At 44.3% G+C, this 24,526-nt stretch overlaps 1 protein-coding gene across 4 annotated transcripts in view; it reads left to right on the forward strand.

The window, feature by feature from the left end:
* MPPED2 (metallophosphoesterase domain containing 2) overlaps positions 1 to 24,526 on the forward strand; it is a 173,648-nt gene that overhangs the window by 17,685 nt on the left and 131,437 nt on the right. For all 4 annotated transcript variants that reach the window (XM_044270204.1, XM_044270207.1, XM_044270205.1 and 1 more), the window contains one exon: positions 16,273 to 16,516. In XM_044270204.1, the coding sequence (XP_044126139.1) occupies positions 16,389 to 16,516 (128 nt within the window). In that variant the 5' untranslated portion in view covers positions 16,273 to 16,388. The remainder of the gene's footprint in view (positions 1 to 16,272; positions 16,517 to 24,526) is intronic.

Raw genomic sequence — 24,526 nt, forward strand, 5'->3', positions numbered from 1 at the left:
TATCCAGAGGATCGGAGATCAATATGTACTGGCTACTCAATGAGGGGGTGGGGGAGCTATTGAAAAGTTGTATTGTGGGGTCCAGCCTTTCCTAGTTACGCCTCTGATCCTATGCTACAGACCTGTGCCCCTGAACATAAAAAAAAAAGACTCACCTCTCAGCGGTCCTGCTGCTGCTCTATTCCCCGGTTGCTTCCAGTCCCCGCAGGGCCAGAAAGTGGCTGGATCCCATGACGCTGTGGCAACTCACAGGCTGAGTGGTCACATCTGCTTGAACAGCACCCCATAGCTGTCATGAAACATTCAAGCTGATGTTACCGCTAGGGCCTTTGATTGGGGAGCAGGAGAGTTCAGGGAGCAGGTTTGTAGCATAGGGGTTGTCGTCTACACGAAAACAGCTAAAAATTGTAAAAAAAAATATGGGTTTATAAATAATAAGTAAAAAATACCCCTTTCTGGGGAAAGTACTCCTTAAAATTACAACATGGTATCTAACTGAAGATCTTAGCGGTATATTGGGTAGCTTGAAGGTTCCTCCAAATATGGCAGGGGGAAGGGAGTTCCATTAGATGAAGGATGCCCAATCTGCGCCCTCCAGCTGTTGCAAACCTACAACTCCCAGCATGCTTGAACCGCCTACAGCTATTAGGACATGCTGGAAGTTGTAGTTTTGCGACAGCTGGAGGGCCGCGGGTTGAGCATTCCTGCATTAGATGCTCAGATGGTGGACTCCAGGTAGGCGTTGGATTTAGGGCTCACGCACACAAATGTATATTTTTTTTGCATCTGATCCACATTTTGTGCTGGCCGGACGCGGACCCATTCACTTCAATGGAGCCGCAAAAGATGCAGACCGCAAACCGAATGCTGTCCACATCCATAAGCCCGTTCCGTGGCACCTGCAAAAAAAAGAGAACATTTTTTTTGCAGGTTTGTACATTTTACAGACAAGGATAGGACAGTTCTACAGAGGGCAGGATGTTTTGTTTTGAAAAAAATGCAGAACGCACACGGCCGGTATATCTGTGCTTTGCGGATCCGCAATTTGCAGACTGCAAAACGGTCTACGGTCGGCCTAATTGCTATAAATGATAGCGGGGACTGCAATGAGGCCTTTTCTGTAGAATTTTTATCTGTTATATATATTTTTTTATGTATATTTTATATCTAAATTTGCAATGTAATATTTAGCCCTGCTGCGAACACATTTATTATATGCTGTCACGCGTACCTATACTGTATATTTCGGGCTCTGCTATTATCCTCAGAACAGTCATTTTCAGTTTTCTCAGAACATCCGGCGGTGAGTTGGGAAGGTGTGTTCCCTTTAAATAAACCAGTCGTTTCCTGTGCAGAGTTATAGCACAGGCTGGCCGTATTTCTGCAGCTTTTGCTGCTGCTATTTTATTGAAATATTTGACAAAAGATTACGAGGAGACTTTGGTATTTGAATGTTTGATCTTGTGTAATCCTCGCATTTAAAACAGTACCTTTTTAATCTCAGTAAACAGAGGCAACAAATATGGATTTGATCTAAGAGCATTCCTCATGAAATCCCGTGAGTCTTCATAAAAAGATTATTCAACATTTTTACATGAACCCTTTTCTTGTCAGACGTGTTCAGTGATTCATCAAAGCAGTGAACTTTTTTTAACTGTATTTATTTATTATACTCCCTTATATAGCGCTACTATGTTCCACAGTGCTTTACAGACATTATCATCAAGCTGTCCCCAATGGGGCTCACAATCTAAGTCCCTATCAGTATGTCTATGGGGTGTGGGAGGAAACCGGAGAACCTGGTGGAAACCCGTGCAAACGTGGGGAGAACATACAAACTCCATACAGATGTTGTCCATGGTCAGAAGGGGCGGATTGGCCATAGACCTTACAGAGAAATATCCAGGTGGGCCGAAGCCCAGCGAGCCACCTGAGCCCTCCTCACAGCCGGCAAGAGGACGTTTTGGGGATGTATTTTGTGCTGTTGGCGGCAGTATTTTGTTATGGACTGTGGTATTTGGCTCTTCTGGGGTGGTATGTGCCACAATATGGTATTGCGTGCCCCGCCTACTTGTGTTGGCTCTGCCTTCCATCAATTTGGACCCGACTACAAAACGGGGCCGCTTTTAGCATTTTTTCCAGGGCCACTTTAAGTTCCTAGTCCATCCCTGTTGGTCAGATTTGAACCTAGGACCCCAATGCTTCAAGGCACCAGTGCTAACCACTGAGCCATCGTGCTGCCCATACATGCAATTCCATTTTGCAGCCACTTTCGAAGGGTTGTCTCATCAATGAAGTCCATGCCCTTCTCGGCATTTCAGTCATGAATACTGCATATGAGGACACTCTGCCTCTGACCCATTCTAGAGCCGTTCTAGTGAGGGAAGAGCCTCTCCATGTACTACATGGTCATCTATTCGTTTGACCGGCCAGCATGTAATACCACATTTTCTCCTGCAGTGGGCGCTGCAGGGGATTTGTGTAACTGGCCAAAGAATTCATTGCAACAACAGCCGGTTGCTATTGGAAGAAGTTCCCTGAGCTTTTAAAGAATGGGCCATCTTAAAGCGGATATGTCACCCCAAATTTTGGACTTTTATCTGGGAAATACCCCTGTAGCCAAATCACTACGTTCGTCAGAGGGTGACGTTCAGGAGATCAATGGGCAATTCCAAGTCCTTGCGGCTGTCTACCTAGCAGTTGCATATACCTGGAGACCTCATATAGTCCCTCAGAATGTGGTAACCAACAACCACCCTGATCTTTTGAAGATTTTTTTTCAGTATTTTTATCCATCAAGGCAATTTGTTTCTAAAATGCAACGATATGCTAGGTATGCTTTTTTTTTTTTTTTTTTTTTTAGGGCATTTTCTTCCTATTGTCATTAACTTTTAACAAAAACTGCCCAGGAAAAAAACATATTCCTATGTGACTTGTGCTGGGTCATTTGTTTCAGTTTAAGCTATTATATTATGTTTTTGATGTTTGGCCTATAGGAATTCAAGGGATTCTTAAAGGGCTTTTCCTAGTGTTTAATACCTATCCTTAGGATAGGTCATCAGTATCTCATTGGTAGGGGTTCGACACTTGTGACCCTCACCGATCAGGTGTTTGAAGAGGCGATTCCATCCATATAGTGGTGGTGCGTGGTATTACACTTGGAGGTGACCGAGCTGCTCTTAGGACATGTGGCCATGAACATGACATCAGTGGCCTAGGAAGAGGCTGCGGCCTCTTCAAACAGATAGTTGTTGGAGGTCGGACCCCCATCGATTGGATACTGATGACCTGTCCTGAGGATATCCTTTAAGGTATGTTCTCATGGTATGTGGAAGGCCAGTTCTACTCAGTTATTCTGTGATGCATAGGTATCACTACTAGATCAGTGGGATTTGTCCTCCGGGACAGCCACCGATCACGAGACTGATGGAGATAGCCAGTGATGTACTCCTCTATTTTTGTCAGTCTCGGCCATCACTCCATTTAATCTGATTTCCACCCCATGTAGCTGTTGTTTCCTAACCAGCAGATAAGGGACAATTTGTTATTACAGTATCTCTTTAATGGTTGGAGTGACTGGGAAAGGTCAAAACTTCTAGTGGAGTAGAAGTCCAAAAAATAGCAGTTCGGATGATTTTGTTTCTCGTCGCTCACGATGTCGTATCTGTACATGAGTGCTAATTGCCACCAGGTTTTTTGAGATGGCTCTTTAAGCGTTCATGAATGATTAATGTAGGATATATGTAAACATAGAAACGTGGAAGCAGAAAAATCCAGGAGGTCCATCCTGTCTGCCCACCTTATGTATGTTTTTTTTTATTTATTTTTTATGATTTTTGTGTGTTCAAGAAACATGTTGTGCTTCCTACATTACATTTATCCCGGGTGACTCTATATTAGAATATAGAAGCCATTCTGCAGGTCTATTGCCTGTTACAAACAGCAGAGTAAGGCCTCTTTCACACGACCGTATGTCCTTTTTCAGTGTTTTGCGGTCCGTTTTTTCACAGATCCATTGTTCCGTTTTTTTTGTTTCTGTTGTGTTTCTGTTCCGTTTTTCCATATGGCATATACAGTATACAGTAATTACTTAAATTGGGCTGGGCATAAAATTTTCAATAGATGGTTCCGCAAAAACGGAACGGATACGGAAGACATATGGATGCATTTCTGTATGCGTTCCGGTTTTTTTTGCGGACCCATTGAAATGACTGGTTCCATATACGGAACGTAAAAAACATCCCGTAAACAAAAAAAAAAAGATTAGTGTGAAAGAGGCCTAAAGCTCTGTATTAGGCCTAGTTCACACGACCGTATGAGGTCCGTTTTTCACGGATCCGTTGTTCCATTTTTGATTTCCGTTGTGTTTCCGTTTGCGTTCTGTTTTTCCGTATGCCATGTACAGTATACAGTAATTATATAGAAAAAATTGGGCTGGCCATAACATTTTCAATAGATGGTTCAGAAAAAACGGAACGGAAACGGAAGACATACAGAAGCTCTATCTTTCAACAGAACGGAAAAACTGAAATACGGAAACGGAATGCATACGGAACACATTCCGTTTTTTTTGGCGGAACCATTGAAATGAATGGTTCCGTATACGGAACACAAAAAAAAGGCCCGTACACTCGCAAAAAAAAAAAACGTTCGTGTGAACTAGGCCTTACACAGGCTGATTGAGCAAGTAATTGTCGAGCGGGAATCGTTCCCTCCAGGCAATCGCTTGGTCGGTAGCGGAGGAGACTACTGCTATTACATGCTGCTATCTATGCAGCATGGGGAGGAGTGAACGCCATGCCATCGCTCGTCCCTATACTGTCTAGTGGTTTGCCGGCGGCAGATCACTATTAGACAGCATGATCTGCCGCCGGCAAGCGCTGATTTTTTTAAGCATGCTTAAAAATCAGCATTGCCCAATGAACGAGCCAGAGTATTACACTGCCAGATGATCGCTAACAAGCATTCATGCAAACGCTCGTTAGCGGTTATCAGCCGAAACATCGGCCAGTGTAATACAGCCATAAGCCTATTTTGAGCTTCACCATTGTTCCAAGGCTGGGCCTACATGGTGACATTTGGTCACACACAATTGTGGGATGACGATGGCATACGACCAGTTTTTCTGTATGGGGAAATTAGATTATTGAGCAACTCTACAAGTACTAAAAAAATACCGTCATGTTGGACTTTTTTCTATGATAGCAAGACTTTCTGTAGTCTTATTTCCCACAGAAACCATTGCAGTAATCCCAGTTAACGACCACTGTGCAACCCCACCCTTAACAGTAGTAGTAAATTGCATTTTGTAAGCTATATAGAGCTATAAAGAGTCAGTTAAAGGGGTTTATACCACGAAAATTACTTATTGCCTATCCCGGCAGTCAGACCCCCTGTAACCCCGATAACGAGAAGCTTCTGACTTCCCTCTCTGAATAGACCTGCAGCGCATATGTGGGTCCACAAGTCCATTCACCATCCCATACAAGTGAACAGAGGGAAATAAAGGGATAATCCTATGAAAAGTACTTGTCACTTATCCCGGCAGTCAGACCCCCATAATCTAGAGTTATGGTTAGTACATTTATGAGAATTGGTCCCTGTGTGTATGTCATTTCACAGACACAAAAACACTATATTCCTCTGAATCTTTAGGCACAAAACAGAACGAGGAAAATCTCTAATCAGTAAGCTTAGCGGTGCTTTCAAATAGAAAAAGTGCAAGTCCGTTATTTACCTGCTTCGGTCCTCTCCATTGCTGATAGATCCTCCTGCTTCATTACAAGCTTCTCCCAAAATCAATATCTCATGCATATAAATTCTGACTTCTTTTTTGCCTGGTTGTAACATGTGGAGAGAGACATTGTATCCAAATGAAGAAGCAGCACTCCAAAAATCTTCTAAAAAGAGATTTATTCACCCAGTGGCCAGTAATGTCTGTAACGTAATATCTCAGCCTTTAGTCACAGTATTATCGTAGTGCGTGTATCATGCAAGGGATATTCAGAACGAAGCAAGGGTTTGAAACCCTTTTTCCATGTTTCTTCACCTTTGCTCAGGTCAGGGTGGTGGTTCTAAGTAATTGGTGAGTCAGCCTTGTGCTTTCTACCTTCAGCCAAGTCCTGGTGTGCCACAAACCTAGTTGAAAAATGTTCAGCCTAGGACTATTCTACCCAAGTGCCCCATACACATACAAACTTTGCATGTCAAAATCCAACATGATCAATCCAATATACGCGTTTGATAGTTGACCAGTTCAGGCAGGTTTGGCAGATGTTTCTCTAATGTGCATGGCACCTAATCTTGGTGGGACATAGATTCAGTATCACTAGGATATACCATCAGTGTCAGGTGTTCCTATCTCCAGAACGGGGCCCCTGAAGTGAAGGAGAGCACACCGCGCATGTGCAGCTCGCTGTCTATTCACTTCTCCCACAACTTCAGAAAACAACCGCACTTGGCTGCACAGTTACTCTCTTTTACTTCGGTTGCCCCATTCTGGAGATAGGTGCAGGGTCCCATCTCAGATACCCACTCTTATCTGATGTTGGTGGCATATCCTCATGGTACACCAGCAATGTCCCAATGGGACCGTATGTGTTTTGCTGCAAGTTGCGGATCGGCAAAAAAAAAAGGGTGACATCAGTATGTTGTTATTTTTTTGATAATCCATTGTAACAATGCCTAAAACGGACAAGAATTAGACATGTTCTATTTTTTTGCGGGGCTACGGAACGGACATACTGATGCAAACCGCACACGATGTGCTGTCTTTATTTTTTGCAGACCCTTTGAAGTGAATGGGTCCGTATCCTATCCGCAAAAAAACAGAACGGACACGTAAACGTTCGTGTGCATGTAGCCTAAATTTGTGATGAATATACTGATTTGTGATAAAGATAAAAAAAATATCTATTTTAATTTTCGAAAGAAAATTGCACGGTAAATCTGCAGCTAAATTTGTGATAAATCTTTATGTAATTTTTTTTTTTTTTCGAAAGAAAACTACACGGGACATCTGTAGCAAATTTATGATAAATATACTGATTTGTAATAAAGAAAAAAAAATATATATTTTAATTTTCTAAAGAAAATTCCACGGTAAGGCTAGTTTCACACTAGTGTTCGTCGGTCCGCTCGTGAGCTCCGTTTGAAGGGGCTCACGAGCGGACCCGAACGCCTCCGTCCAGCCCTGATGCAGTCTGAATGGAGCGGATCCGCTCAGACTGCATCAGTCTGGCGGCGTTCAGCCTCCGCTCCGCTCGCCTCCGCACGGACAGGCGGACAGCTGAACGCTGCTTGCAGCGTTCAGCTGTCCGCCTGGCCGTGCAGAGGCGTGCGGATCCGTCCAGACTTACAATGTAAGTCAATGGGAACGGATCCGCTTGAAGAGGTCACCATATGGCTCAATCTTCAAGCGGATCCGTCCCCCATTGACTTTACATTGAAAGTCTGAACGGATCCGCTCAGGCTACTTTCGCACTTAGAAAATTTTCTAAGTTATTAATGCAGACGGATCCGTACTGAACGGAGCCTCCGTCTGCATTAATATGATCGGATCCGTTCAGAACGGATCCGATCAAGCGCAAGTGTGAAAGTAGCCTAAATCTGCAGCTAAATTTGTGCTAAAACTTCATATGATGTATTTTAATTTTCTAAAGAAAATTTTCACTGGAAATCTGCAGCAACATTCTCGATAAATCTTCATGTAACATATAAATTTCTCATGGATTTATGTGCAACTCTTCAATGGAAAATCCTCCCCATGTGTCCGGACCATTATAAATTAATGTGTGTCCACTTTACCCTGCTTTCACACCTGAGCGTTTCTCAAACGCGCGTTTTAGTCGCGCGTTTTTATGCGCGTTTTTTGTAATAGTAAACGCGCGTTTGACGCGCGTTTGTGTGATTGACTGCAGTGTCCTATGGCCACAAACGCGCGTCAAAACGCCCCAAAGAAGCTCAAGTACTTGATTATGCGTCGGGCGTTTTACAGCGCGATCGTACGCGCTTTAAAACGCCCAGGTGAGAACCATTCCCATAGGGAAGCATTGGTTTTCATGTGTTGAGCGTTTTACAGCGCGTTTGAACGCGCTGTAAAACGCTCAGGTGTGAACTTAGGGTAAGGGACGCGATTGTCTAAAGACTGGCCTTTTTTTTTTTTTATACCATCTGAGTATTTTTTTATTTTTAAGAGGCGTTCCTTGGATATTGTGCACCACACACTGAAATCTACACCATCTATGAGCTGGCCTACAATTCAGTTTTGATTTAGTCCAGGTGTCCCCATCCCTTCCACTAAATATTTGTCATACTTTTGTGGCCAAAAATATCATAAAAATATGCAAATTTTGACGAAACTGCTGTTGTGTGTGAAATTTCCAACTTTTGTATGCCACTTTTGGTGTATAACATTAATAAATGTGCCCCTTAGTGTCTCCTAAGGGTACTTTCACACTAGCGTTTTTCTTTTCCGGTATTAAGTTCCGTCATAGCGGCTCTATACCGGAAAATAACTGATCAGTTTTATCCCCATGCATTCTGAATGGAGAGCAATCCATTCAGGATGTCTTCAGTTCAGTCTTTTTGACTGTTCAGGACGGAGACAATACCGCAGCATGCTAAAAATCCGGAAAACTTGCCAGGAATGCTGTCCGGAAATGTGAAAAAAATAAATTCCGGATCCGTTTTTCCGGATGACACCGGAAAGACTGATCCGGCATTTCAATGCATTTGTAAGACTGATCAGGATCCTGATCAGTCTTAAAAATGCCATCAGTTGGCATATGTTTTGACGGATCTGGCAGGGAGTTCTGGCGACGGAACTGCCTGCCGGATTCCTCTGCCGCAAGTGTGAAAGTACCCTTAAAGGGGTCCCAAACAAAGGACATTCACATGACCTAATATGGCAAATGGAAAGCGTTTGTTTTAATTAGATAAACCCTTTATATGAATATATTTTGCAAATAATAAAAGTTTAAAAAAATGCACTTAAAAAAGAAAATTTTACCTCCCAGACGTTTACCAAAAATTTTTATGGAAAGGATTTTTTTTCTGTTTTTAGTATTATTAATATTTTGTTGTGTTGCCTCATTAGAATGCAATTGTCTGAACTTGTCTCCGTAAATTTGTTCATTTTTTTTCTCCAGTGTTTATGCTTTTAAAGGTACGCACGCCTCTATTTTCACTTCTTCCTTTTTATAGGTATTATTCCATGTGATCACTTGGCCCATCAGAAATGTGTAATGTCGAATAATTGCCTTTATAAATGCCATCATTCTGATTATTACCCAGTTCACTGGCAGGCCGTGCGCACATGAATAAAAACATTTGACCTTTTGCGTTACTGGTAATTGGACTGATGGCAGTCGGACTCCTCTCTTATGTCTCAGGATCTGTTATTAGAGCCACCTGTGTTTAGATTGAAGAGGAATGCAAAATTGTGTCACTCTTATAAATGTCTTTATGTGCAGATTTTCTATTTTAATTTTTTTTTTACTTTTACAAGCTGCTCAAAGCAAACTTGTATGTAAGAAAGATTTCTTTTAAAGAGGTTCTCCGGTAGTGATGGACGAACATCGGACGGGATGTTGCGTCCGTGGCGGGCCCCATTCACTTTAATGGCAGGCGAACCAGGTCATATTTGCCGCCACCAAATACTTACTAGATAGTCCCACAACATGGACAGTGACGTACCAGAGGGGGATCAATGGCAAAAATTCCCACAAAAAATATGTATTTTAATCGGGGGCCATTTTTATGCGTCTTAACTCTCAAAAATGTGCCCTGCTGGAGCCTAGAAAGATTTCCCCCAAAAATTAGACATTCACCTGACAGAAAAGGCATTTTATGCCGCTGTATATACATAAGACCAGGACCATTCTTTGTTCTGTGTGGTGGCGGATATGTGTGGGCTGGCATGAGGAAATTCAATTACACATGGTCGTTACAGGTGTTGAATTCCTCCAAGATCCATGCCTCATTCATTTTTAGAAATGTGAGGTAGTCCACACTGTGAGCTAGGCAAGTGCGCTTATCGGTCACGATTCCCCCCCCCCCCCCCCTGCTGCGCTTAACGTCCTTTCGGACAGGACACTCGACGAGGGGCAAGCCAAGAGTTTCATGGCAAATTTTGCCAGCTCTGGCCACGGGTTAAGCCTGCAAACCCAGTAGTCAAGGGGTTCCTCGCTTCTCAGAGCGTCCACATCGGCTATTAACCCGATGTAGTCGGACACCTGTCGGTCTAGGCGTTCCCTGAGGCTGGATCCAGTGGCGGCTGTCGATGGGTTGGTTGAAAGAATGATCTCATATCCGAATGACCATAGGTACAAAGACTCCAGCCAAGTCGTTTTTAGATGCAACTTTTTTTTATTTGCGTACAAAAGATAGTTGCTGCGGCGGTGTGACGTTTCGGCACCTCCGTGCCTTCATCAGACTAGTGCCGCTGGTGGAGGGAGAAGTCACATAGATGTGGACGCAATTGGACTGACATGCGGAAGTACCGCTAAGTGGTGTAGGCGCCTAAAAACGACTTGGCTGGAGTCTTCGTACCTATTGTAAAAGGGGTGGGAACCCTACTCCAGCAAAAATATCCACCGAGTGCTACAAGGGCTCTGCTTGTATATATCCGAATGACCAACACATCTTCAAACGGCCCTCTTCTTACAGGCGCGGTAGGATTGGTACCCGCACCTGTTTCGCTGTGGACGGAAATTCCTCTGCCAGCGCCCGCAACAGCAGAATGCATCATCTCTCGCAGCAAGGCCTGGAAATGCTGCATTCTGCCAGCCATCTGTGATTCTGGTAACATGTCCGCCATCTTGTTTTGGTACCAGGGGGTCTAAGTACGTTGCCACCCAGTACTGGTCCTTGCCCTTTATGCTTTTTATACGGGGTCCCTCTTCAAACACTGGAGCATGAAGGCCCCCATTTGCACTAAATTGGAAGCGGTGGAGCGCCCTGGCTCCTGCTCATCGCCCAGGAGAATGTCGTCCTCGGTCTCCTCCCCCCCGCCACGGACAACACCAGGGATCCCCCTCAAAGCCTGCTCTTCTTGCTCCTCCTCCTCCTCCCCCCAGCCACCATCCTCCTCTGACTCCTCTTCACACTCCTGCTGACTTGTCTCAGATGGAGTAGCCCCCCTGGGAATTAATTCAGCATTGCAACTTCCTCATCCTCCAGCTCCTGCTCCTTGACGACTTGATCAATGACACGATGCAATGCATGTTCCAGAAAGAAGGCGTAAGGTACGATGTCACTGATGGCGCCCTGGCTGCGACTGACCAGTTTGGTGATCTCATCAAATGGCCGCAGAAGTCTGCATGCGTCGCGCATAAGCAGCTACTGGTAACCGTGTAAGATCTTCTAAAATGGCCAGAGATTTTCCTGGCCTGCTGCAAGACGTCCTGGACCCCAGGGTATTTGGCAACGAATCGCTGCATGACTAAGTTCAGGATGTGTGCCATGCACGGCACGTGTGTCATTTTGCCCTGTTTCAGCGCGCTCAGCACTGTTGTCGCACACCACTTTACTAACTGTCAAATTGAGCGGGGTTAGCCACTGATCGGCCTGTGACTGCAATGCTGAAAGTAGTGCAGGACCGATGTGGCTCTTAGCTTAAAGGCACAACAGCCGCAGCAGCATGGCAACATCTCCCCTGGCACGTCGAATATGTTCTGGGGAGCTTGGGGGGTGCAGCAGAAGAAGCGGTAGCAGTGGAAAAGTAGTATGGATGGAGTAGGAGGAGAAGAAGAGGCAGGTCTGCATGCAATCCGTGGCGGTAACGCCAAATCCACATGGTTGCCACGGGTTACATGCATGTTGGGCTTACCGCGACTTATGCGTTGACAGCCCAGGCTGCAGATAGCAACACTATTGTCAGCAGCTGACACGTTAAAAAAAAGCCCACACTGCTGAGCCATGTGTCTGCCTTCATCCTGGGAGCGCAAGATGTGACCGTGCATGGTGGCTGGCTCGCTCCAGATACATTTGCAGTCTGCTTTTTGCCTCTGGTGCACTTCGAGTTCTGCCTACTTCTCCTTCTCCTCCCTATCTGCTGCTCCATCTCTCCCTCTGAACTTCCCTCCTCTTCCTCTCTTGTGGGCACCCACGTGACGTCCATCGACACGTCACCTTCACCACCACTGACATTAGAGATCTCTGAGTAGGCAGCAGCAGCGGAGACCACCCTCCTTGGGATGATCTTGGTACTGTCGTCAGACCTCTGGGTGGCGGCCGTTGCTACTTCCTCATCCGATGCCAAGAATGGCCTGCGCATCGGTAAGATCTGGTAATGGATGGGAAAATAATTCCTCTGACTTGAGTAGAGGGGCTATGGTGGTGGTGATGGTGTCTTTGGGGGTGCACACAGCAGAGAGTGAGTAGTGGGCAGATACAGAGGATGAGGAGGGTGCAGAAGCGGAAGGCTGAGTGAGCCACTCAACCAACTCTGGTGGACGTAATCGCACGGACCTTCTCCAACTTCCCAATTAGGCTCCGGCTTGGTGCACCTACCCGACCCCTACCACCCCTGCGGAACAGCCTGCCTCTTCCTCTGCCTGTCATTTTCAAAATGACCCTGTGCGAAAGTCCCTAGAGAAGACCAGTATTTGTGGAAGCAGGGATATCACAGTCCTCAATCAGTATTTGGTGGAAGCCGGTATATCAATCCCCTTAATCACTATTTTGGGGAAGCAGGTATATTGCACCCCTCAATCAATATATTGTGGAAGCAGGTATATAGAACCCCTTAATCAATATTTGGTCGCAGCAGGTATATAGCACCCCTCAATCTGTATTTTGCGGAAGCAGGTATATTGCAGGCCTCGATCAATATTTGGTGGAAGAAGGTATATCAATCCCCTTAATTAGTATTTTGTGGAAGCAGGTATATAGAATCGCTTAATATTTGGTGGAAGCAGGTATATTGCAACCCTCAATCTGTATTTTGTGGAAGCAGGTATATCAATCCCCTTAATCCGTATTTTGTGGAAGCGGGTATATCAATCCCCTTAATCCGTATTTTGTGGAAGCAGGTATATCGCAGGCCTCAATCAATATTTGGTGGAAGCAGGTATATCTAACCCCTTAAACAGTATTTTGTGGAAGCAGGCATATTGCACCCTTTTTTTGGGGGCAACAGGTATATAACACCCATTGCAAATGGTTGTTCCAATAGCGCTTGTCCCTCTATATACCTGCGGTATCGCAGCAGAACCGCAGAATACAAATGCATAAAACACCAAAAAAGTTTCTATCATAAATATCTTGCATGGAGTTATTCGTATACCACCTACAAATTGCTTAGAAAAAGCTCCCACGCAAAGAACTATTATAATCAAAAATGTATTTATTAGACATCCATCAAGGTATATCATAAAACACATACAGGAAGACAGTAGTTCTAGTAGAACAAAAGTGTTACAAACATATAATATATAAAAACAGAGAGAGCTCCAGACCCACAACAGGGACTAGTATCCCCCCCCCCCATCCACAGCAATAGCAATTCTAGTTGACTGCAGGGGGGAGGGAGAAAAAGGGGGTTAGTGCATATAATGCAGCAATATCAATTCCTTACTGACCCAGGTCTGGAGCAGCCGCCCGACGATCGTTTCACTTCAGGAAGCGTGAAGCGAAACGATCGTCGGCGGCTGCTCCAGACCTGGGTCAGTAAGGAATTGATATTGCTGTATTATATGCACTAACCCCCTTTTTTCTCCCTCCCCCTGCAGTTTGGTTGTATGGGGTGGCACACAGGCTCACATAGCCACATTGGCTAATTGTGTGTTGCTACATATGCTCTGCGTGCCTCACTCAACTGGAATTGCTATTACTGTGGGGGGGGGGGGGGGGGAATACTAGTCCCTGTTGTGGGTCTGGAGCTCTCTCTGTTTTTATATATTATATGCTTGTAACACTTTTGTTCTACTAGAACTACTGTCTTCCTGTATGTGTTTTATGATATACCTTGATGGATGTCTAATAAAGAAATTATTGATTATAATATTTCTTTGCGTGGGAGCTTTTTCTAAGCAATTTGTAGGTGGTATAAGAATACAAATGCACTATATACTTTCTATTTTAGAAATTATAGGTATATCACATTCCTCAATCAGTTTTTTTGGGGCAACAGGTATATCGCACCAGTTGCAATTACTTATTCCAATAGCGTTTGTCCCTCTATATAGCTGCACAGCAGAACAGCACACAACTGCTGCACAATACAAATTCACTATAATATTCTTTCTATGTTAGAAAGTATATTATAAGTATATCACACCCCTCAGTATATAACACCTATCGATAGCACACCTATACCAGTCCTTAAAAGGAACTTTTGTGGCCCTATTAGCTAGCGATTGGTGTCCCTAATCGTCTCTTCCTGCTCCACAAAGCTGGGGAAAACCCTCAGCTGTGCGATGCCAGATGATGGTAGTTGCTGCTCGACCAGAGAGACAGAATTAGGGAGCATGTCACCTCCTACAGCTTCCCTAATCTGACCCTGACTCCTAGCTCCACGAGCCGACCTTGAAGGTAGGAGGGCTCATGCTCAGGAACCTCGGATCCCTACTGACCCTCCGCCAATCCATGAACTAGGAGCTGGGTAGACCACCTGTTCCTCCTGGATGCGGAGAAACAGGAGTCTAAACTGGTCGAGCTGCAAGGGGATATAAACATGAACAGCCTATGGATATGGCAGGAGGATGAAAAGAACTTCCACACCTACCCGCCACAGACACACAGACTGGATCCCGTGCAATACAAGCTAGTGTCCACACACAAACACACAGGAACCCAGATCCATAGGTGCATAAAATATGAAAGCGAAAAGCAACATCAACTAAACATCACATATAATGTTTTATGACCACAAGGGTGGCCCTCACTGGCAGATGGTATTAGAGACCAGGAGGGTGCCTCCAGCTTACTACAAGGCTGGAGTACCCCTCAGACATCAGGTCTCAACTGAGGTTAAATAGCCCATGTAGCCACACCCACACAGACACACCCAGTGCCCACAGACTAGGAAGGGAATTAACCCTTCTCACACCAGGGAACAGAAGACAGCCACTTAAAGGGGAAAGTGCACACATAACTAAAACCCTGTGCACACCAGACATACAAAAGACACACCTAACAAAGACAGGTTGCCAGGTACAACCGCATGCACATTGCAGCAAGCAATGTGACAATACAAAACAACTTGTTGCCCGCGGCAACCACAAGTGAGGCAACATACTAGCGGCCCTCATCTGTGGTTGAACAACCAAAACAAACCGCAGGCAACAGCCTGCGGTTCAGGAGTCACGACCATGACCATGGTCGTGACACTCTCCCTACACTGGCAAAACACAGACTGTAAAATAGCTGCCAGATCGGGTTTCTCTTATAGGGTGGGGGTGTGTCCATGTGCTGAAATGTCTCAATTGGCTGTCCTGTCCCACCTGATGGATGTGTCATGGGTCAAAGTTCGGCGCAATGCAAAAGAATTTGACGCATGTGAATAACGCCATATGTTCGGCGAATCGTGAACAAGCAAGGTTTGCCGCATAACTACTGCCGGGCGAACCGCAATGCGATCTCTATTCTCCGAGCCTATATCCAAAAAAAGTCTCTTCCAGCTAACCTGAGGATAGCTGGGGTCAAGTGACCATCCAACTAGCTACGGCTCTTCTGTTATTGTGTCCAGATGTCTTCCTCTTTCTTCCTGTTCAAATGAATAATGTTGATGAAACTGAACAGAAAGAAAGAGGAGCACATCCGGTCACAACATCAGAGGACGAAGCCACAGCCAGTTAGGTGGTCATGTAATCAGTAGAGTGATGGAAGGGTAGGTACTTCTCAAAATGTCTTTGCACAGGTTAGCTGAAAGAAACTAGGTACAGGGAGATCCAAGGGTCTGTGTTTAGAAACTCGGGGGTATGTACTACTTTGTTTTATGTCTCATGGAATATGGACTGGTAGGCCATTAGAGACAATTGCCTCCTCCAGTGGTCACCAGGTCCATGACAAACATACACATATGAACATTGAAATATCAATAAAACAAGACCATCATGTTGCTCTTGCCTTTGGGCCTAGAGTATTCACTCATGGCGCTACATCATGCCTCCCTACTATCGAAGGTGTATTATTTGGGTTAAACAAATTGTTAGATTGATGATGTATGAGGATTCACAGTCAGGTGAAACTTTATAATAATTTAATGTAAGACTGATTTACTAGATTTACTGAAGAACGTTTTCCTGATTTCTCCTTTATATGATTTAGATTTCAGCAGTGTTGATGAACCGATCGCTGGGGCTCGCAGTTGGTGGACACATGATGGTCACTTCCCTCTGTTGTTCCTGTACGCTGTGATTTGCTCATGTCTATAAGAAGGAAGGATGGCTCATGGTATTCCCTCACAAGGCAAAGTGACAGTAACGGTGGACGAATATAGTTCCAATCCCACCCAGGCATTCACACACTATAACATCAACCAAAGCAGATTCCAACCTCCGCATGTCCACATGTAAGTAGACCTGCTAATTTATTTAAATATAGTACTGTATGTAGATGGTCATGGATACATTGATGGCTGGAAACTATTCTTAAAGCATATCTGTTGTTTAAAAAAAAAAAAATATTTTTCAGAATAAGCTGCCATCATTTGTGTATACATAATATCCGAACATTAGCTGATGTGTATATGGCATTTTTACAAGTTTTCTGCATCCTATGCTGCATCATTAATTCTCTATTGTATCTGAGCTGGTGGGTGAGAACTAGGTGCTCATCATGTCTCCTGATAGAGTAGCCATAGAAGCAATAGATTCTACTCTAATTCTTTCACTTGTAAGTTCCATATTGGACATTCTAGATAGGTACTGAACAGTATAGATGTTAATAAAGCACCTGGGTGAGATATAACACTCTGCTTGTTTCTCTCTGCACTTCCTCCTCTCCATAGACTTCTATGGAATGATGTAATCTGATCTTTTTTAGTGAGCAGGCAACCGGTACTAGTTTTAACAAGAATGATTTATTACAGATTTCAAATAGAAAGTTATTTAGAAAAATGGGGATAGCTGATAATTGGAGAATGAGCCATTTTCTCTGATGAGGTATACTTCAAGGTTTCTTATATTCGCTTGTACTATTGATTTATGCAAAGTTGTATGGAACTGCAGTGACCATTTAAGACAAATTCAACTCAAACTGCATGCTTAACTAGTAGGAACATATCTTTCTTGGCATGTTAGTGAACTTGGAGCTGCCTCTGGCTTCATTACAGTGGTCAACATTGCTACTCCACTGCAACATTTGGGGAGAGTCACAATTTCCATGACTAGTCCGTCTATAGATAATGTGCCCATATATATGTTGACTGAACCCAATGATTTTAGTGGGGTCAGCAAAATATCTGACTTGTATGGTAGTATCCCGACTCTCCCCTGACATGAATTTTACGAGCCTTATTATAGTGTTATTGGGAGGGTTGAGGCCCAACCAAAGGTGTCTGGCAGCAACTGGCTCCCCTTGGTGGGATTGGAAGGAATAGCTGTCAGCTGAAAGACAGGGGTAGTTCCATGCCCTAAGCTTCCTGTAGGATGTTCCCTATAGACAATCATACCTTAAAGGGAATTTGACAGTAGTTTTGACCATGCTAAATGGCTCACCGCACTAGGAGAGCAATACGAACATGCCTTTCATTATCAAGAGTAGTGTGACTATGCTCATCGGGGTAGTGAGATTATAACCTTTTATTGTGCCAATTTCCACAGCGATATGGGACTAAGCACTGGTCCCAGGCAGCCCGGCTTACAGAAACAGCCAAGCAAAGTATTGCACCACTGTTTCTATAGCTACGCAAATAACATAGCAGAACAAGCTACGCTTCTTCCATAACTCCTGGAGATACAGAAGCAGCATAGCTTGCTGTGCTACATTATTTGTGTATTATGGAAAATATGGAGCGCTGGTCTGCACAGCTGTTTCCGTAAGCCCAGCCATCTAGGGCTAACACTTGGATGGGATAAACCCCTATAAGTGCACTGGAGGTAGACCTTCACTGGTAAGTGCATTCTGCATTGAGCTACTTCACAGCCTCTCCTCTGAGTGACAGCTGTAGCATCTACCCAGGGGACCAGTACAGCTGTCACACAGAGCAGAGGGGAAGGACAGGGAAACATCTCAATGCAGAGAGCACGTCACAGTGAATGTCAGAATAAAAGTTCATAATCTCACTACCTCTGATGATAAATGTTCCACAAAAGGTATGTTTGTACTGTTCGTTTCATCCCCTAGCTATTGCTGTAATCAGTTTAGCATGGTCAGAACTGCTGACAGATTCCCCTTAAAACCAGCTGATTGAAGCCTCTGAAATATGATTAAAGCGAAGCTGTCATTAGCATTTAAGTAATGCTACAATGGTGTTGACTTAAAACATGCCGCTGGTATTCCTTTGTCGATTTTCCATGTCCAGGAAACAATGTCTATTCTATATGCAAATCAGGGTGCAAAGTGGCCAGCAGGGTATGTCCAAACTTTCTAAGAGCCCAAGCCCGCCCATTCACAGAGCCCAGTACCTCCACCGTGTGCTCCTAACTGCCTGCAACATCACCGACACTCTCTCCCCTCTGCTGGTGACGTCACATCCCCGCTCTCTGCCTTGGCCTGCTCCTCACAGTATATAGTAAGGGCATCGGCATCACTGTAGTTGCTGCGCATGTGCAGCGCTTCTTGTATCTTCACTGTGGGAGCGTCGCGATCTCGCAGTGAAAACACCATCGAAGCACAGCAAGTATAATGAGGCCGATGTCCTTAATATATACCGTGACGAGCAGGCCAAGGCAGGGAGCAGGGAGGTGACGTCACCAGCAGAGGGGAGAGGGTGTTGGTGACGTTGCAGGGAGTTAGGAGCGCACGGTGGAGGTACTGGGCTCTGTGAATGGGCGGGCTTGGGCTCTTGGAAAGTTTGGAAATGCCCTGCTGGGCATTTTGAACCCTAATTTGCATACAGAATAAACACCGTTGCCTAGACATAGAAACATTTTAACCAAGCCTGACTGCACAGCAGCATGGTAGCCTTACTTATATAGGCAAAACATTGGTAAATAGTTATAAAATGTAATATTGAGAGAGCAAATTCCAAAGGATGTGTACCTTGTTATCTCAAGTACATATTAAGGGATTTCATGTTTCAAAAATTATTTCTTAGAAGAAACCTAAAACATTTGAGGCACCCTCATCATGATACAAGAAAAAAGCTAAAAATAAACATCATTACAATTTTTTTTTTTTATTGCTGCTCGATGCGTTTCAGGTCCTCTCTTCGTCAGGAGATAAAACCTTAGTGCACGTAAACATCTTTTTCAAGTGCAGAAGAAACCGGCCCGAGTCCTTCAGCTTGAGATTTGCATCTTATCTTTACCTGAAGGGGTAAAGGTGTCATAAAAGGACGACTGAAAACGGTTTGCTTGAAAGCATACATCCTGCAATGCTCTATTTGCCGTCTCTACCGCAATAATTTTTTGAACTAATCTGTTTAAACAACAAATCTTCTAGTGGAATTTTTTCCAATTTATTATTTTTGTAGGTGGACTGAAGTAAAAAATTTTTCTTGAAGGTTAAATTAACGAGATGATTTGACCTAAATTATTGGATTAGCTTTTTTTTTTTACATGTGCTGACCTCCCAGAGGTGGAGGTGATGTTGTATCCGCTGTCTTTTATACAGACAGGTATCAACCTAAGGCCTCATACACACGACCGTTGTGTGCATCCGTGGCCGTTGTGCCGTTTTCAGTTTTTTTTTCGCGGACCCATTGACTTTCAATGGGTCCGTGGAAAAATCGGAAAATGCACCGTTTGACAGCCGCATCCGTGATCCGTGTTTCCTGGCCGTGAAAAAAATATGACCTGTCCTATTTTTTTTCACGGCCAACGGTTCACGGATCCATTCAAGTCAATGGGTCCGTGAAAAAACACGGATGCACACAAGATTGTCATCCGTGTCCGTGATCCGTGTTCGTTTTTTCCTATCATTTCAATGGCAAACTTGACTTTGATTTTATTTTATTTTTCATGTCCGTGGATCCTCCAAAAATCAAGGAAGACCCACGGACGAAAAAACGGTCACGGATCACGGACCTACGGACCCCGTTTTTGAGGACCTTAAAAAAAAACGGTCGTGTGCATGAGGCCTAAGATTTAGTTTTTCGCAAAGCACTTATTAGGTCAGGTGATTAACTGTAGTGCTCTTGAGGTGATCAAACTTTTTAGACATGTTGGCCATAATGGACAACTTTAACTTAATTTGCCTACAGTTACTAAGAAATGATATATCTTAATAGGGATCGTTGCATTTTCCTTCCCTTCCAGCGGCCCATGTTACCCCTTTCGGCATGTATTTTCAGAAAGCACCTCAGTTACCAAAAATCAGTCTAGTATAAAGCTGTAAAATAGTAGACCCAGTAAAGGGATAGGGAACAGCAAGAAGGGACTACTAATGCATAGAGCACAACTCTGACATCACACCATTCAGATTTTTTTAAACCTCTTCTATCACCTTGGTGTATTTATGGGCCCATTGGCTGATTGTTATGGACAACTGTGTTGGACATGCTACCGGTCGTTCACACACCATCCTCTTATTATCTAATATGGATGGGCAGGTTTACGACACAGGCAGAGTTTATTAACTTAAAGGCTATGGACACCTTTAGGGGAAATTTTATATCATTGCATTTTACTCATTTTGGGCAAAACATTTTTTTTTTATTGCTCTTTATTAAAAAAAATTCAGCAGTTTTTGTGATACATACGGTTAAAAATCAGACTATTTGCAGGCTGTCCTCAGCTGACAGCTCATGTGAAGCCTCATCTCTGATCTCCTGACCTTATAAACACTCACTATACGTAGCTAAAATGTTACCAAATGGATAATAATAATAAGGCTTAGGCTCCTTTTCACATCACCGTTTCTCCTTTCCGTTCTCTGGCTCCGTTGAGGAGCAGGAGAACGGAAAGGACGGATTCTGCAGATAACTGAGACCTAACTTAGCGTAACGGAGCCTAAAGACCCCATAGACTATAATGTGGTCCGTTCGGTGTCCGCTCAGAATATGATTTTTGAGCGGAGACCGAACGGACCCAGTCTGAGTTTTTAGGCTCCGTTACGCTCAGTTAGGTCTCAGTTATCTGCAGAATCTGTCCTTTCCGTTCTCCTGCTCCTCAATGGAGCCGGAGAACGGAAAGGAGAAATGGTGATGTGAAAGGAGCCTTAAATGAGGTCAGGAGATCAGCGATAAGGCTTCACATGAGCCCGGTAAGATGCCAGCACTCAGAAGGGGCAATCTGCAAATAGACAGACTTTTAACTGCATGTATCACAAAAACGGCTGAAAAGTTTTAATAAAGACCAATTGAAAAAATGTTTTTCAGCCCAAAAATAAGTAAAATGCAATCATAAAAAAGCCACAAAGGTGTCTATAGCCTTCAAGGCCCATTTCCATGAAACTGTTATCTGGCCGATTATCGGGAACAAACGTTTGTATAAATGCAGCTCTCGCCTCCTCTGATGACCAGGCAGTTATCAGAAAGGAACGCTACCTTCAAGATCAGTGCTTCCTGTTTTTATAGTGCTTACATTGATCGTGTATTCACACTATGTTCATATGTACTACAATATAAAATAAAATAAAAATTATACTTACCTCCTCTATTTGAGCTTGACCGCCTCCATCTGAAGATCTAGCGTGAAATCTAGCGAGATTTCATGCGAGATCTTCAATTAAGATGGTGTTGGCCGACTCGTTGCAATCAAATGGATGAGGTAAGTATGATTTTTTTTTTTTTTTTTTCACTGCCATTCAGGAAAAATTGATTCAATACCACGAAGCACGAGAAAATTTTGCTTTGCGGCGAATAGAATTTTCCCTGAAATTCGTATAGTCGTATTGTATAAAATCTCTTTTCTCTGCCTTCAGAAAATTTTAAATTTACCTTTTGGGGAGTGACTTGAGGACATTTTAGCACGCTGAAGCATAGTCCGAGCTCATGCACTATACCATACAGTTCACCCCATCTCTGCCTGCACGTTGCGTTGTGTTACCGCTCCGAGGCACTATGTACCATTGAGGCCAGCACATTGATTTGCGTTGCTGCTGAAGTAATTGCGAGGTTTACTGTATAAACATTAGCATATGTCTGGGTAGGAAGGTTAGTGCTTTCATGATCTCCTCACTGTTCTGCTGCCAGCATAACCCGCAGCCGCCTAAAATCTATAAAAGAACAGGTTGTCAATGGTTTGTAATAAGGATGATGTTTGCACTTCTGTATCTGGGTAAAAAGCGATCTCACATCGGCTAAAGGTCTGCGCTCTCTCTTAAAGGGGTTTTCTGAAAATACAAACCTGTCCCCTATCCACAGGAGTGGGGATAAGGATCTGATCTGTGGGGGTGCAACCACTGGGACCCCCACTGATCATGAGAACGGGGGTCTCGTTCCCATGAATGAATAGAGAAGTGGGTCAAGCATTCACATTGCTGCTCCATTCAATCCCTAAGGGAGTGCTGAGGATGGCGGAGGGGTGCTGAGGATGGCGGAGGGGTGCTGAGGATGGCGGAGGGGTGCTGAGGATGGCGGAGGGGTGCTGAGGATGGCTGAGGGGTGCTGAGGATGGCGGAGGGGTGCTGAAGATGGCGGAGTGCTGAGTTCTGCTACCTTCGGCAGACACACAGACCAGCGTTTTACGCCAATTGTTAGAATCTCCTGCGCTTCCATGGGATGCGACTAGTTTATGGTGAAGCACAGGCCTCATACTCGCTGATTCAGTTTTTCAGAAAGTAGCAAGGACTGCGCAAAAATGCTACTTGCGACAAAATGTGTCGCAAGTGGTTTTCAAAAAGTCACAAACATGCACTTTTTTTTCTGCCACTTTTCTGGTGCAGGGAGATAAGTCTCCCCCATAGAGAATGAATGCAGCAGTAGCATGCAGGGCCGACCTCCTGCTTCATTCATTTGGAGGAGTATGACCCCTGTTCTGGTGATGAGTGGTGGACCCAGGGATACGTATGCCCTATTCTGTGGTTAGCGGATACGTTTGTATTACGAGGAAACCCCTTTGAAGACCAGTTGAGAATAATAATCTGATAATAAGGAATGGATTACGCCCCTCTGACTAGGCCCCCACCGTAGAGTCTGTTACATGCAGCACTATTTGCTCATCAAAATGACGGGCATCTCGATAGAAAAATCGTCCAGACCTATTACAGGCTCCATTGGCGTAGTTGCCACCAGTGTCAAATTTACAAAGATTATCCCTTCATTTTAGACACAACCTTGGTAAATTTGGGCTGTTCTGCGCCAAAAATGGGCAGGATTTTATTAAGCCCTGCCCATTAGTGGGCATTTCTGGGTGGGTTTGGGGAATCCCTGGGGCGGAATGTTTGTATGACAGATCTGGCGCTGTCATGGTTTCCATGAAGCAGGAATTGGACGGTATACACCCACTGGTCTTCTGTCTCTGTATTTTAGCTCTTGGATTATCTCTATGAACCAGAGTGCTCAGGATGAGCAGCACATCAGGTCCTTTCCAGAGCAACGTGCGCCATAATTTTAATAGATCATAAATGATGTCTGGAATGGTAACCCGGCTGATACATCTCTACCCCAAACAGACAATCTGTATAACTAGATCCCCCCCCCCCCCCCCAGGATAGCATGTCATCTAGATGTCCTATTAGCCATTTTCTTGAGAAAGCAGGAAGGAGATTGGGTGTTAGGATGCTTTCACATCTGAGCTTTCCCTTTCCGCTATTGAGATCAGTCATAGGAGGAAAACGCGGAGGAAAACGCTTCTGTTTTGTCCCCATTCATCGATGGGGACAAAAATGAACTGAACGAAATAGAGTCGCCAGAATGGATTCCGTTACGTTTGGTTGCGTCCCCATCGCGGACAGAAAAACGCTGCAAGCAGCGCTTTTCTGTCCACGATGTGGTGCGGAGCAAGACGGATCCGTCCTGACACACAATGTAAGTCAATGGTGGCAGATCCGTTTTCTCGGACACAAAAGAAAACTGATCCGTCACCCATTGACTTTCAATGGTTTTAGAGATGGATCCGTCTTGGCTATTTTTGAGATAATACAATCGGATCCTTTGAGAACGGATGAAGACTGTCGTATTATTATGTACAGAAGCGTTTTTTGCTGATCCATGACGGATCCAGCAAAAATGCTGGTGTGAAAGTAGCCTTATGTCTGTAATGGTCGCTCGGCTCTACCCCAGATAATCTACGTAACTAGACCCCACCACCCCAAATATAACATGTCATCTAGATGTCCTATTAGCCACTTTCTTCAGAAGGCAGAAGGAGATTGGGTGTTATTTGCAATGCAGTCAGGAAGATGATGACTACAGCCTGCTCACCGTTACCAATATAAATTCTAGTTCAGAATCTGTCTGCACTGATAGCGGTCAAGGACGGCTGCGGCGCTCCCAGCGAAAATATATTCACCTGCTTCCAGTGGAAATGAACCT

Source organism: Bufo gargarizans, chromosome 10 (assembly GCF_014858855.1).
Source record: "Bufo gargarizans isolate SCDJY-AF-19 chromosome 10, ASM1485885v1, whole genome shotgun sequence".
In the NCBI taxonomy this organism is placed as follows: Eukaryota; Metazoa; Chordata; class Amphibia; order Anura; family Bufonidae; genus Bufo; species Bufo gargarizans.